Source organism: Loa loa, assembly GCF_000183805.2.
Source record: "Loa loa unplaced genomic scaffold supercont3.52, whole genome shotgun sequence".
NCBI lineage: Eukaryota > Metazoa > Nematoda > Chromadorea > Rhabditida > Onchocercidae > Loa > Loa loa.
The window spans coordinates 305864-321736 of NW_018108232.1; the positions used below are offsets into that span (position 1 = coordinate 305864).

The 15873-nt window shown below is 30.0% G+C and overlaps 3 protein-coding genes across 5 annotated transcripts in view; 1 reads left to right on the forward strand and 2 right to left on the reverse strand.

Annotated features, from left to right (window-relative positions):
* Positions 1 to 4882, forward strand: part of LOAG_07072 (hypothetical protein) — a 5777-nt gene extending 895 nt beyond the window's left edge. Inside the window, exons 2-7 of the mRNA XM_020447332.1 lie at positions 671 to 800; positions 1142 to 1251; positions 1618 to 1768; positions 2955 to 3150; positions 4074 to 4198; positions 4614 to 4882. Of these exons, the coding sequence (XP_020302424.1) occupies positions 671 to 800; positions 1142 to 1251; positions 1618 to 1768; positions 2955 to 3150; positions 4074 to 4198; positions 4614 to 4763 (862 nt within the window). The 3' untranslated portion in view covers positions 4764 to 4882. The remainder of the gene's footprint in view (positions 1 to 670; positions 801 to 1141; positions 1252 to 1617; positions 1769 to 2954; positions 3151 to 4073; positions 4199 to 4613) is intronic.
* A 973-nt stretch (positions 4883 to 5855) lies between these two features.
* On the reverse strand, positions 5856 to 6445 carry LOAG_07073 (hypothetical protein; the record flags this gene model as incomplete). The annotated part of the gene is made up of 2 exons (XM_003142607.2): positions 5856 to 6080; positions 6295 to 6445. 2 exons carry the CDS (start codon positions 6443 to 6445, stop codon positions 5908 to 5910), a joined length of 324 nt encoding a protein of 107 aa, XP_003142655.1. The 3' UTR covers positions 5856 to 5907.
* Positions 6446 to 6571: 126 nt separating this feature from the next.
* LOAG_07074 (hypothetical protein) lies at positions 6572 to 15617 on the reverse strand (the record flags this gene model as incomplete). Of its 3 annotated transcripts, XM_020447333.1 has the most annotated exons (21): positions 6572 to 6607; positions 7119 to 7238; positions 7500 to 7549; positions 8319 to 8440; positions 9281 to 9378; positions 9790 to 9883; positions 10552 to 10615; positions 10767 to 10813; positions 11081 to 11138; positions 11450 to 11547; positions 11784 to 11852; positions 12116 to 12226; positions 12477 to 12626; positions 12828 to 12914; positions 13392 to 13429; positions 13550 to 13634; positions 13840 to 13988; positions 14263 to 14365; positions 14796 to 14962; positions 15104 to 15194; positions 15438 to 15608. In XM_020447333.1, the coding sequence occupies 19 exons, from the start codon at positions 15606 to 15608 to the stop codon at positions 7531 to 7533; spliced, it is 1821 nt and encodes a 606-aa protein (XP_020302425.1). In that variant the 3' UTR covers positions 6572 to 6607; positions 7119 to 7238; positions 7500 to 7530. The 3 variants fall into 3 exon arrangements, with proteins under 3 accessions (XP_020302425.1, XP_020306516.1, XP_020306517.1); XM_020447334.1 differs by lacking the exons at positions 6572 to 6607; positions 7119 to 7238; positions 7500 to 7549 and having other exon boundaries at positions 8251 to 8440; positions 15438 to 15617; XM_020447335.1 differs by lacking the exons at positions 6572 to 6607; positions 7119 to 7238; positions 7500 to 7549; ... (4 more) ...; positions 10767 to 10813; positions 11081 to 11138 and adding an exon at positions 11149 to 11236.
* Positions 15618 to 15873: the final 256 nt, after the last annotated feature.

Here is a 15873-nt window from a genome sequence, read left to right on the forward strand (position 1 = left end):
TTTTCTTTTATTCTAAAATATGCCCTTCAAAAAGTATAAATTAACAATAATAATTGATAAAAATTTGTGCATAACCTTGGAAATATTTAATTTGATTATGTGAATTTCCAAAAATCATTGTGAGACATAAATTCCAAAGGTCAAAGATTTGTCGGATTTTAATTCAGTTATAACAGAAAAAAAAATTAGCGATCCAGTCATTTTTTTAACAGAACCTGCTGTTTTAATCCTTTCCATTTTTTTTTTACTTTTTTAACCTATTTATCGGATTTATTCAAACCGGTTTATATTATCAATATTTATCAAACTAATAATATCTATTAAATCTTTAATCACCCCTTTAGTAAAGTTCGAAAGTCCTTGAATTGAAGCTTCCCAAACCATCAATCGTGTTTCATTGCATCAAACCTGAACTGATAGAATTCATTCATTTTCTCCTTTTTTTTTGTTTTAGATGAAAGTTAATAACAAATAATCAAAGTATCATTTTAATTCATTATTTTTCAAATTCTATACTTTTTAAAATTCTATGATTTTCACTCCAATTGTAAATAATACTTCAGTTTTAAACTTTAATTAATCAAATGAAGAATACTTGAGAGAATTAAAATTTTGGAACTTTTCAATCACGTTATAATGGTAGAATTGTATAATTAACGATTAATTGCAGTGAAATGAGCCTACGAAGTGATTTACGATTATTTTTTACTCTTACCATTGGATTTGCTTTCATCGTAATTATGATCCAAAGTCGTCGATCAGAATTGATTACTCGATTTGATTTTATTTGGAAGTTACAGGTAAATGAATTATTGCAATTCTTACAATTATTAAAACTCTTCGTTCTCTTTTCTTCCTTTTTTTTTTGGATTTAAATTTAGGAATTTATTTGTCTTCTTCTTTTGATGCCTTAAACAGCAACTTAAAATCATGCAATTCTTTTATTCCAGATTTTAATTTAATTTTACGAAAAATATGATAATTTATAAGAGTTTTAAAGGCAACATATTAATATTTATATGAATTTTTATAGGGCTATATCGAAAGCTTACCATCTGATAAGATGGTAAGCTGAAATACTGATAGTGAAATACTGATAAGATCATATCAAAATAATTCATTCCATAAATGATATTTTCAGGCGTTAGATGAAGGAAAAGAAATGGAAAAAAGGCATGCGCAAAATCGAGCCGTTTTAGAAAATATTTTACCGGCGCATGTCGCCGAATATTTTCTCAGAGAAAATGAAAGGTTATTTCGTTTTTTAAATTACTTTTTGAAAAAGAGAAAAAAAAGCGCTACTATTTGATTATTTCTACACTTTATACTTCTACCTCATAATATACGAAAATTAATTTTTTATATTTGAGGAATTAATTAAAATTAATTACGCTAAAAAAGCGATCGATGAATAATTTAAAAAAGTGGTCATATTAATGAAAGGTGCAATTAATGCAATCTTTTTATTGGTTTTCTTAGTATTGAGGAAATAATTAACAATTACTACTAAGTAGATACTATTTATTGTCAATGTTATTGATAATTGAACTAAATTTCTACCAGACGATTGACAATTAGTAATGATACAATTTTTTTTTACATTTGCATAATTTATAGGACTGAATTGTATTCAGAAGCTCGAGATAATGCTGCAATAGTATTTATCACAATAACTGAATTTGATAAATTTTATATGGAATTAGATGCTAACAATGAAGGTGTCGAATGTTTACGACTTCTCAATGAGATTATCGCTGACTTTGATATGGTAATTATCAGTAAGATTAATTCAAGAATTTTTTCAGTACGAATAATTCAAATTCGGAGCAAATCTGGCATCGACTGCTATGAGAGGCAAGTCTGATACCAATAGCTATAAGATAGCAGGTCTGGTACCAACAGTTATGAGAGAGCACGTCTGGTGCCAATAGTACGAGTGAACAGGTCTAGCCCCAGTAGGCAAGTCTCGTACCAGCAAATACAGTAGTAGTTCCAGCTCTCGAAGTATTTATCGTTACTGCTACGGTTAAAAAGCTCATAGTTAAATCTATGTCTTAGGACCTGGTCCATGAGAACTGGATAAAAACTGATATTGCTAGGCCAATATTACCAATTTATTCCACCTTACCTTAATCGTTTACATATGATAGCTAGCAAATTTACCTTGAAAAAGAAATAGGTCTAACTAACGTGAGCTAATGACTGACACTCACTAGAGACTCCTCGTCCAACGGAAATAATTGCAACTCCCGATCTGGATCACAGAGGATTTATTATTACAACACGCTGATTCCTTTAGTGCACCACGTATGCAACCTTGGACATCTCAGGACTTCACAGATCTCTTATCTAGATAAAATTAATACTGAAAATGATACGTAATGAAGATAGATTAATTGAAATATCAAAATTAGAAATGAAAATAAGTGATTCAAGAGATGATAGATTTGTTGAAACATATTAATTTTCCAATATTCGTTTGTTTACTATAAGATATTTTAGTCGATTATTTTTGCCAATGTGACAGATGAGTTTAATTTGAACAAAAATGTTTTTCCATTTCCTCTTAACTTCATTATTTTACCGGTAGGTAAAATCGGTTTACCTGTCGTTTAACCTTTTTCCGCTTATACATTACCATATTGTAAAACATACGATGCATTGTATAAAATGTTTGTGGTTTAGAATTTCGGAGAAATTTTGGCTGCTTTTTTAATCCATTATCCTCATTCCAGAATACATTTTTCATCTTTGTATACTTTGCAAATAAAATTCGGACATATGCAAAACTACATATGGTTACTGTAACCTGTCCGTGGATACTGTAACTACTGCTTTAGCTATTAATATTACGATGAAATGAAAAAAAAAGAATTTGAAGTATTTGCAAATAATCTTCATTTCTTAATAACTCACATTTACTAAAACTTAATTTTTAAAAGTTGGAATTTCAGCAACTTAGTCGCGATGAGTTTAAATGTATTGAAAAGATTAAAACAATCTCGACCACATATATGGCAGCATCAGGCTTATTTGGTAAAATTACCGACCAATCGCATGTTGTCGCTGTCGTATTATTTGCTATTCGTCTTTTAGCCCTTATAAAACATATCAATGAGCATTCGTTCAATAATTTTAACCTTAGGATAGGTAATAACATTTTACCTTTTCATTTCATCATTTTTTTTAAATTTCAAATTTTATTATTATAAATTTGGTGAATATGACTTAATATGAATTAATTAAATACTATGAAGCTATAGAAATTTTCTTTCTTTCAAAATTTCTATCGAATTTTAAATGGTTTTTTCGATTTAAAATTAATCCAAAAAGAAAAAGGAATTTATTTAGTATGCAATATTGCAAAAAAACAATATATATATATATGGATTTTGTATTCGGAAGGAAAGCATTGCTACATATGCTGATCAAATATCGAAAATATGATAATAGAATTATTTTTTACAGTTTGATAATAGAACTATACTTTTGATAAGAGAGTTAGGATAATATGACGATGACGGAATTATGATTATAGGTAGTAGAATTATATTTTCGATAAAAGAATTGTGATAACAAAGTTCAATGATAGAATTAATAAACTTATGATAATAGAAAGTGGTGATAGGACTGTGTTTTTGATAATAGAATTGTGATAACAGAGTTTGACAATAGAATTATATTTCCGATAACAGAGCTGAATTATATTTTCGATAATGGAGTTATGATAATGCAATTACATTATTATAATAGAATTAATTTAACAAATCAGTCAAATACTGCGAAATTATAGGAATTTCCTTGCTTCTAAAACTTCTATCGAATCTGTTTTAAAAAAAAAAGAACAAAATGTAGGAGATTATCTCTGTTCTATGGAATAATCATTTTTAAGATTGCTTCAGAAGTTATCACTTTTTTTTTTTTAAATCATGCACTTTTCTTGATTCACGAAATTCACTGTACCATTTGAATATATCATCCATTAGTTCTTAATTTGAAATAACTTTGTCTAATACCCAAACAAAAACTTATTATTTACATGTTTGCTGAACGGATGATATTCCTTTTTTAAGGTATCAATGTTGGTCCGGTAGTAGCAGGCGTTATTGGTGTCAAAAAACCGCATTATGATATCTGGGGCAACTCGGTCAATGTTGCTAGCAGAATGGATAGTTCTGGTGTGGCGGGTAAAATACAAGTAAGCAATAATGTTGGAGGAATTCTATCTATTATTACATATTTTTTTTGATTTTTTTTCAAAATTTCTAGAGCAAAGTGAAACATATTAATTTAAAAATTGAACTGGGGAGGGTTAAAGTATGGTTGAAATGAATATATTTAATTTGAAAATAGCCTTTAATAATAACTAAATAACGTTTGATGCGTAAAATACTCTTGAACGGTTTAATACAGGTAAAAAAAGAAATGTGATACGGAATACTCATATCACATTTTTTTACCTGTATTGTTCATTTGCAAGAAATGTGATGCAGTAATTCATTAAATATTACCACCTGTAACGTTTAATGAATTGATGCATAAAATAGGATTGTTTGTTTGTAAATATAAAATTAGTTTTCAAAATTTTCCTTGAAAATTTCCACAAATTTCAGATAACAGAAGAAACGAAAAATATCTTGGAAAAAGAAGGGTTTGAATTTGAATGTCGTGGCATAATCAATGTAAAGGGTAAAGGTGATATGAAGACGTACTTTATCAAAGTATCAGAAGAAGACTTAAATCTTAATTTTAGTAAGATTTGAAATTTTGATTTTTCGACTACAAATCCTATTTGGATTTCGGTTCCATTACTATTATTATATATTAAGGAAGCACTATTTTGTACATTCTTCTTTTCTCTTTTTTGTAAAATGCATTCATGAAACTTATTATACATACATATATATCTATGAGAAGTGTTGTGGAATTTAATTCAATTCAAATAAACGCCACACATAACTACGTATAAACCTTACTTCAGAAGAAGTTTACCATGCTTAACTGTTTTAATCATTAATTTGATTGAATTTTTTTTAATCAAGCTATCGATTGTTTGATTATTTCGTTGTTCTAAAAAAGTTAGCTTATCTAATCTGATAATCAAAAGGAAAAAATTCCTATAAATATATTTTTTTTAAAAAAAGGTACGGCTGATCACTCTTCATTTTTTGGAAATGATAAGAAATGAATGAATTGATATGACAATTAAATATTTAGAATAATGCACTTTGAAATGAACTACTTTTAAGCTAAAGAGCTTCTGAAAGACAAAGCATTAAAGAAAAAAAATGTCATGGAAAAGTAAAATATATGAATCCGACACATAACGCGTATGATGCATATGATGTAAAGCATATGATACGCTTAAACATGTGCCCATAAAAAAGCATGTACATGTGATACGTAAAAAAGAATGTGCACGTGATACGTACAGAAGTGGGCATATGTGACGGGCACAAAAACGTTTACAAGTCTTTTTTCCAAGATATGTCATTTGTAAAAATAAAAAATGCAATAAATATCGATAGTTTTCGTAGCACGTAAGATATTTCGTTTCTGATTAATAATAATATCCAGATGAGTTTCCCAAATTAATCTACATTGCAAGATTAGCATTAGATTATAGACTGATTGGGATAAAATACTGAAAAACTAGTTGCGAGAAAGCACTTATAGACACTGACAATTCCGTTTCTTGTTCAAACCTGAATGCTTTACATCAATTTATTACTTTACACATATCATAGCAAAATAAAATCGAATATACCAACAAATCTTTTGATCATATAATCATTGGATCTGTGCTAATAATAATAACATGGATTTTCCAGCAAAATGATTGCCTCATGATATGTCTGTAGGGAAGACTTTTCGGCAATGAGATAGTACAAGATTGAGGAAAAAATTTTATTCTACTTTCCGTCGTCCACGATAGCTTACGAAATTCGGGAACGGTCCTACATTTTCTTCTATGAAAATCCGCCGTGAAATAATGATAATGAAGCTAACGATAAGTGCACTCAGCGAAGAAAATAACAGAAATGGTGCAAATATCGCCAGTCCAAAAAGAAATGCGATAACTGAAATAAAGTATGAAGATTAATTGATAATGCTGATAATCTGTTGCTGATAATCAAAGTATTTCGTGGTTAGATATTGCAAGCACTTTTCTGGAAACTAGTTTCACCTATAATTATAGTGTAAATTTCTTAGTTCACGATAGTGTAAACTATGTTGCTTAATTACAAGTTGGGTAATTAAGGCAGATATTTTGGAAGAATGCAACAAACTTACATTGTATAAGAGCAGCTGAAGAGTAAATGACAATGCTTGATATGATAACATATAATGATAACAATATAATAGGAATGGCATTAAATATTATCAATATTTTAATCAGTACAGCCAACCGCCAATCTAGTTCACTATCGAAAACGGTTAGCATGGCCACAGGCTATAATTTCTAGTATATATAGTGTAAGAGTAAGCTGATTAATTTACAGAAACTGAACTTTCCAGACGTGCATGCATAAATATTAAAACTATTGCAGTTTATTAACTTACAGGATAATTTGGTGAGATTTTTTGACAGGATATTATCGACAGACTGAAATATTATCGGCTAATTTATGATGTAATATCATAGTATAAGAGGGTTTAAATGACCGAACGAATCAGAAGTAATTTTACCGAACAAAAATTAGTCAACATGTTTTGCTATATAGGTTCAATGAAATATATTATCAAGAAAATTTTGGATTAATTTAATCATGTTTACACTTCTAATTCGTTCCTAAGCCATAATTAAAAATATGTCTTCCTTATGACAGTTAAACTTATCTCGTAAGCAGTCTCAAACTAGAGCCACTAGGAAGAAACCATACGTGTATCTTTAAATAATAAACATAATTGAATTAATCTGAACATTTCAAGGTAAAATGGATTACCATGTTGTATACTGTTATTTAACATATTCTGCTATGAAATTCTATTGTACGTTAATACATTTTTATTTGGGCATCAAAAATAGAAAGTGTGGTGGAATGAGTTTTCAATCGGACAAAAGTTTTTAAAGAGATATAGTCAAAGTTATAACAAAATTATTGTAAAATAGATACGCTTAATAATGTTAATCCACTATTCATCGGTTTAGGTTTGTGCATATTGCATTTCTCGAAACCTCAACGAACTCAGTCTATGACAGATCACTTTTATCGGATGAATCGAATAGTTCAAACCTAAAATTGAGAAGTTATAGGGGTAACAAATTAAAAGGAAGTGACATAAACGTAAATTTAGTTTCCGGAAACGCTTTAAAAATTTCAGAAATTGGTTGGACATTGGATATTAGTCGTCGTCGAGTGTCACATATATTTTAATTTCCGTTTGATTGTAAAATAATTTGATGCTGTATAATATGCGAGAAGACAACTAGGTCCAATGTGATTTTTTCGAATACCGATCAACTTAGAAAGTACCAATCTATCCAGTTTGTTCACCTTTTTCATATGCTGGAATTGTCGAACAATACTAGAATGAACAACCTTTCCTGAAGAACAGCTTCGACAATTTAAAATTTAAATGTTGAACTATTTAAATCATCATCGTATTCTATGTAGGCTAGTAAAATCTTTGAACTCTGGTAATGCTCCCAGTTGCAACTCATATTTCGATCATTTACAATAAATATAAGACAAATATTAAGTAATTAATAATCAGCAAAAAAAAAAAACCAGCAAATGAGCATTAAAATATGCATGATATATTTATTTAAAAAATATTCCAAGATTAAAAAGTAACAAAAAATTTTTATAACAAAGGCAAGTATAGGCAGCTAAAAAACTCTAGTTGAACTTATTAGCATATTAGAGTACAAAAAAAAGCAATAAAAATATATAAGGTCATTAAATATGGTTGATTTTTAATAAGGAAACAGTTCACGATGAATACATGAACGAAAAATATGATGCTCGAATGACATACATTCTTCCTAAGAAAAAGTATAACATGTGAAGAAAAACGAAAAAATTTGATAAATAAAAAAGACTGAACAAAAAATTTTACAAAAACTGTAAAAGTATTCAATGACATAAGTAAAAGCAGTCATGCGCTTCAAAAAAATAGAAATGTTAAAAATAATTGTCAAATATACATTTGTAAGAATAACTGAGCAAGCTTGAACGGCACTGATAATACCAATAAGACAACTGACATGTTCTTGAAAAAAGAACAAAAAAGACAAAAAAGAACAGGGAATATACGAAAGCTATCATATCTATACTAACTTTATTTTTCTTATATTGAATCCTCAGAATTACCTGATTTCTTCCGGTATTTTTGGAATTCTACTGTTGGCAATTCGCTCAAAACCGTTCATTTCCATAAATTTTCGACATATTTCAAGCGCTCGTTCCTCAAGCACAATATTGAAACATTCAGGCTAGAAAGAAAAGAGTCAAATTGCTTTGACTTATGCACTTGAAAACAAAACAATAAAAGTAAAAATAAACTAATGAGTAATTTAAAGGGAAAAATTCTATGATAACGGAATAATTTTATGTTTTGCTAATCTGGTAAAAAAAAAAAATCTGCTCATGCGGTCTAAAGTAACCATTTTAAATTATACCGCACTAAGTGTTACATACAGTAAAAAGAATTTACAAATGCAATAAACATCAGGAGCAGGTGATCATCGGAGAACCGTCCATGATGAAAAAGAATTTATTAACAAACTAAAATTTAAATGACTTATCTAGAAGAAACCGCAGAAAAATTAACAGAAGCACTATAAGCAAATAGAATGAAAAATAGAATGCTATAAACATCATTTAAAAAAAAAGTAAACAGAATGCTATAAACACCATTTTTTTAACAGTTCAAAATCCAACGAAGGATTAATTAGAAAAATGAAAATGATCGTTGATTCATTTTAGGACTAATCTAACTTCGTTGGAATGATCTAATTCTGTGACCGCATGGGATTCTTTTAAATCTATTACATATATTATGATCAAATTGATTCGTCTAAACTTTTTTTACTACTCTTTCAAATATACTTTGTACTAAAGGACCAAGTTAACCTTCGAAACAAATAGTAATAAAACAAAACCAGGCCAATAAGGCCAACTTAAAACTACACTACCCTTAGAATGAAAGAAAGCGATAAGCAGCTGTTCGATAATAACTTACTTTATAAAAGGATTTTGAATAACCAAACATTCACTACAATTTGCATAAAGGCGAAATGTCAAGATAATTCGATTGAATAGCAAAAGCATACCGTTACTTCAGAAAGCGGAATTCCAAGTTCCTCATTCACCTCCTGTATCGTTATTTTTTGTTTTAGATAATGCATTATATCACGAAGAAGAGCATTTCCTGAATAGTATTGAAGTATGTGATTAAAATAAACGACTTAAATAAACAAAATTAGATTCTTTTACTAATCAAGATTAAGTCGAAAACCAACGAAAAGTAATTATGTTCAAAATACTTTGCTCTATAAGAGCTCTATATGTAACAATGAAAAAAAACCAAATGAACTTCATAGAATTTTTGAACTGACAAAATCAGCAATATAGATTTATCATGTTGAGTACCAATTTTGCAAGATATTGCTTTTCTGCTGAGAATGTCTAATCTGCCAGTCATTCAAAGTCAATTTTACATGATACTTCACTTATTATCCGAAAGACAATTGCAAATTCTAAGGAAAGCTAGAATGGATTAAACTATAACAAATGCTTTCATTTTCTCGTGAAAGTTTTATACAGGCCAAAAAATGCAAACCATTTTCATTCACGCTTACAAAATTACGAAGACGGGCATTTGAAAGCACTTTTACGCAGAGTTCATTCACTTCTTCAATCCATTTATTAGCACCCTGGAATATTAACAGCACCTAACGAACATTTATAAATATAAAGATTATCAATGTAAGTTGTTGTGAGAGACACGAATCACAACAATTTGAGCAGCATTTCATAAAATAAAAATAATTTAATTGCTGATACTCATAATTTACATACAACGGTATCAGAATGTACGGTACTATGAAGATCAAATATTATATAGGATTTAATCGAAAGTAATTTATGGAATAAGGAACACATGTTCTTGTGATAAAATGATAATGGAAGGCAAATATAACTGTGATAAGCTATAGACATACCTGACATGAAGAAAGTTTGAAAGGTTAAAAAATTCCAGAGCAATTTTCTGAGAAAATTTCTCTTTAATAAAAGCTGCTATGCATTTTCACGACCCATTTTATGTAAAGTTAGTATAACCACTTTTCATCAATGAACTATCCCGAAAATTCCTCCTGTTTTGAAGGATAAAATTTAAAAGTTTTCAAGTTATTCATCCCGACAAAGCAGTGAATTGAGCACAACAACCACTGATTACACTAAAGCGGTATTAAGTCCTCTCCTTCACACTTGAGTAATTCCTGTTTATTCAAATAATTGTCAGTAGGTATTTTTATGAATTTGAAAATGCGTTACTGGCAGATAACTGAACCGAAAAAGAAAAGCACCAACAAGATGGTACCTTTGCGACAGAGATGTCTTCTTCTAGACTTGTTAACATCTTTGAATCCATCCCACTCATAGTTCTGAAGTAAAACAAGTTATTGCAAAAAAGTGTCGAAAAAATTATGTATGTGAAACAAGACGTAATGCTAAGCTTTGAAAGGAAATGAAGGGACTTTTTTGCTTGCTTGAAAGGAAGTGAAGGGAGATTTAAAGAGATCTGTGTAGACTAACTGGTTGGTGACAGAAAGTATCGGACTGCAGCCAACATCATCTTTCATCTGCAAATCACTCTTTGCAAATCATTCAAATCATTTTTCTTTTATGACTTTGTTTCTTAATTTCAATATGAACAAACAATCGAAAATTGAAAATAAAAACGAAAATTTGAATTAAAAATCTGGAAAATTCCAGAAATAAACCTATTCACCTGGAACACTGGAAATCTGCAAAGTATTCGGTAAATTTTCCAAAATTCCTTTTCAATCACGATTAAATTTTGTCATTATTTGAATTCGTAAAAACAAAACATAAAAAATGAAAATGACCTCAATTCCAATATTTTGTGTATGTTGCGTTGATGCCCAGCTTTCCTCTGCATGATCTCTTAATAAAGTTTACGAAAGGAATAATCGGTACAATTAGTTGTTTTGACTCTGTTAAAAGTGTTCCTACACTTATATATAGGTCAGGCATCACAATTTCTAAAATAATCGAATATTGGAACTGAATTCTGTGATTACACACCATGCACTAAAATCTTGCGATACGAAGGATATTAAACATCGAAGATTTCCAAAGTTCTTAGCATGTAAACACCTGAACTTGAGTGAATAAACTTTTTATATGATATATTTAACTTTCTTACTTAACTACCTAAATCAGGAAATTAGGTCTATACGGAAATTTTCACTTACTTCGACTCATCGCGAAATTCTTCCTTTTTGTTTTCACTAACATTCTGAGACTGATCGATCAATCTATTGATATCGTTACATTTTTCGCCATTTTCACCCTTCAACGTCACTTTATTTTATTTCACTGATAAAATTAAAACCACTTTCACCGAATCTTCACCTTGATAGTTACAGTAACTTACCGGCAGAAGAAATAAAGTCCAAAAATAAAATGAAACAAGCTAACATTTTTATGCGGTTAACAGCATATCTAAAGAATCTTCCATGTAATATAACTTTGCAACAGTAGTAGATTATGGATTCTAAGCTGTAATTCAGCAAAAGAGTGGAATACCTGAGTTCGTTGCACGTCCTTCATTTTATGTGATATATGTTCAATAAATTTGCTATCCCATATATCTTCCTGAAATGAACCAATAAAATTTCTCCTGAAATTATGCCTATCGTCTATATCCTGCAAGTATTTATCTGATATGACTATCAGTCATATTTCTTTGATAATGAAACTAATGGAAATAACCACCACAATGAAACAACAAAATAGAACTCCCGGTTAGCCTTTAAACTTTTTTTACTCAACAATTTGTTTCTTAGCAATTAAAGTTGATGTGTAATGCTAAACGATTTCGATCAGAAACATTTCAGATCGATTCTAATTCGTCTCACTTCGCTTAATTCCATGAATTCTTTTTTTAGTTCAATTGGAACATTGTCTTTTGACGAGCTGGCAAATTCGGAATCACCATTACAAATCATAACCGTTTGATCAACCATTTCCTGTAATATAACTACCAGATAAAATCTAAGCATATTCAACAACTATTAGAATTTCAATAAATCCATATTCGCGTGAAAAACTAATCGCAAATCTAGCTATTACTTTAATATTCGCTTTTACTTTTTTTGCTACTTAATGTATCTAGAACATCTAGTTAAGGAAGAAGCATATAGAACATCTAATTAGATCAAAAACAAAGAACAGAAGCCAGTCAGGAATGGTAATTATGTTACTGTTTAGAAATAAAACCTCTTTAGCGAATGTGTTGAAGGAAAACTTGTCACCAGAATCCAATTTATTGTTCAGGATGAGAGAATTAAATGATGAACACGATTCGAAACATTGATTCATCGAATGATTGCTATCATCAGCTAATGGAACAACCGCTTTTGAAGAAGGCTAAATTAAAGAAGACGACACTCTATAGTATTTAGCATCAACAATTCGAATCCATTAAACCGGAAGAATGTGGGATGCAGAAAAACAACTTGTAGTTAAAAGCATTTTATAATGTTAGATTGGAATAATTGAATACAAACAATAAACAAACAATGTTTTTGGACAGAAAAGAACAAATCCCCTAATGATCATTAAACCAACATTATTGCCGCCGGCTTCCGCAAATTCTATATTGCTCCCAATTAGTGATTCGGATATATCAATTTGTATACCGGATATTTCATCATCCTGTCAAAACGAGACTGTAAAAGTCTGTAGAATTTCAACAATCTAAAAACCCCGGTCAAATCTGCTTAATAAATAGACAGACAGTCACCAGAAAAGGAATACACAGTAGCAGTATGTCTTGCCGAAATAAACTAATTTGTATCGTCTGTTTTGATTTCTTCAGAAGAGCTTGCATGTATACTTATACAATAAACATAGAACTATATATAGGTCTGCAACAGACCTACGTACAATTCCCAAGTAAAATATGTACCTCAACATTCCTGTGAGCGTCGAAAGTGCAAAAAAAGATATTTTAGTGCTTTAGGATGCATTAAATGAAGAGCACTAGGATACCATGAATATAGCGAACTTATTTTAAGGATGATGTTAAGTGTTGCTAGCAACGCTTAACATTATTAGACATCATCGTTCATTATTAGATGGTAATCCACCATTTTGATAGTAAAAAAAAAAAAGAAAAAAAGAATAACTTACGATAACTGATGATTGGTCTGATGATGTTATATTCAGATCTGCAAAATATTTTATGCCAGAAAACAGAAATATTGAACATTATCACTCAAGATTGCCGTCCATTACACCATACCAAATAAGGAATAAACATTTTTTATTTCACCATCAGTATTACTTACTTTCACGGGCGTCCTCAAACTGTTCAACTCCTGTTCGTTCAGTACAAGTTTCGAAATATCGTTTAGTTGTGAAGAAATCGTCTCTCTATGAAATGAATCGATTAGATCCTTTGAATGAATTCGGAGGACTAGAAAAAATAATTAAACAAAAATCACATAATGTCGTCGCAACTTCTGTGCACATTTCGAACAAAGACTGAATTACGGAATATTCGTCCAAAATTATACATAAATTTCATAATGACAAAAGCAGCAGCTATAACAACTTGGATAGATACAAGTGGACTTACAATTCCAGCAACAGCATTACTATCATTGGTTGCATAAATACCAATGCCAGAAGCACCATCATTGTACGCTCTGTAATAAAGGATCGACATCGTTGTACCCACAATGGGCCGAGCAGAATATGCTATATCCAGTAACGTGATAGCACAATCTAGAAGTTTCGTACACTTCTCGTTATCACTATTATTATCATAAATCATACACCTACGAGAGAAAAAGAAAAAAAATTGTTAAATAAGTCGGTATATTATATAGTCACAGTATACAGTCACAATATTCATTTAAAGCTCACTGTCATTAATACTCCCCGTAAAATTTATTCCTAGGTAGGTGTCATTATTATATGAGTTTTGTTGATGTGAAACTAGGATGTATTTGCATATAAGCTGTCTAATAGAATAATTTTCTGAAGAACTCAAAATTACCTGATACAAAGGCTCGACCATCTGCCTTTATCTCGGCTTTCTGTACGAAAATCAGAATTTCGGATTGAAATATACTTTGGGATTCGACATTGATTTCTTTAGCCTGAAAATTTTTCGATTTGAATAACATTTAAAAAATGAATGCATTTATTATAATTACAATAGGTATGTCTACTACACTTGCAAAGATTATGTTTTTCATACTAACAGCGGCATATATACTTTTCTCAGAAATAAATTGCATTGATATACTTGATGTATTAATGACAAGTATACTTAAGGCACTTATAATAAATATATTTAGAGTTACTATTTATTAGAACAGAAATTAAATTATGCATGACCGCTTGCATCTTCGAGGAGAACTTATTCCCAATCTAAAAATACTTATTTTGTGAAACAAAGATCTTAAAATGCGTCCTTAAAAGCAAGCAAAATTTGAACCTTTCTGCTTACATTTTGATAATCAAAAAAATAAAAATATTCACTGAACTGAAATTATATTACAGTTGAAAAATATACTTAATCCATACCGAAAAATAGGCTGGTGTACCATTTTTCCGGAATGGTACTGCTTGAAATTCAACAGCAGTTAATGGTTTTAGTTGGTAAACGACCTGCCCTTCTATTGCAATCAAACCGATGCAGTCATTCCAGAGATAACCAGAATCACCGTTCAGATTACATACAACTGCTGTTCCTAGAAATAACCACTAATTTTGATATAAGAGAAGAAATTGAAAAAAATGAAGAAATAAAAGACTACATGTTATAACATTTACTCCCATGATAGTTCCGTGAATAACATTTGATATTTCATGCATAACCGCTACATATTTACCTTTAACAATACAACTATCCTCTGTAACAATACATTTCAATCGTGGATATGCCATTAATATAATCTTTCGGGCAAACCATCTTCCATTTTTCTGGAAAAAAAATTAGGAACCATTTTTTACTAAAATGTACACTAACAATAATTGGTGGCTAGACTACATATATCACATATCATGTTATATCTCTCAGCATATTTGTCTTTTTTTGCAAAGCAAATCCAATCATTATTCTTTAAATAATAGGAAAAATATGCAAAATGAGGGGGAAAGAGAAACCAAGAGAGAAAGAGAAGGGAACAAAGAAATTGAAAATGTAAATTAGCAAGCATTTCAAACCTGGTAGGATGCTCTAAAACTGCACCACATTCCAACATTTGGCTTCCTACTTCTGCTGATTACTTCTGTTGTTTCATCGATGTAAACTTCACCAATTACAGAGCAATAAATTGTTCGTATAGCATTCTGTGAACAATCATAAATGAAACCTTCCAGATTAATTCCTTCCATCCTGAAAATACGTGCAGTTATGTATCACATATAGTTATCAAATAATATACTTTTCACATAAAATTATGCAAACTTTATGCGTATCACGTGAGGTCATCATGGATCATTATTTACATATCACATACGACCATTACATAATGTACTTTTCACATAAAATTATGCAAACTTTATGCGTATCACGTGAGGTCACTACGACTGGATCGATTAGTTTACATATCACATACGACCATTACATAATGTACTTTTCACATAAAATTAATGCAAA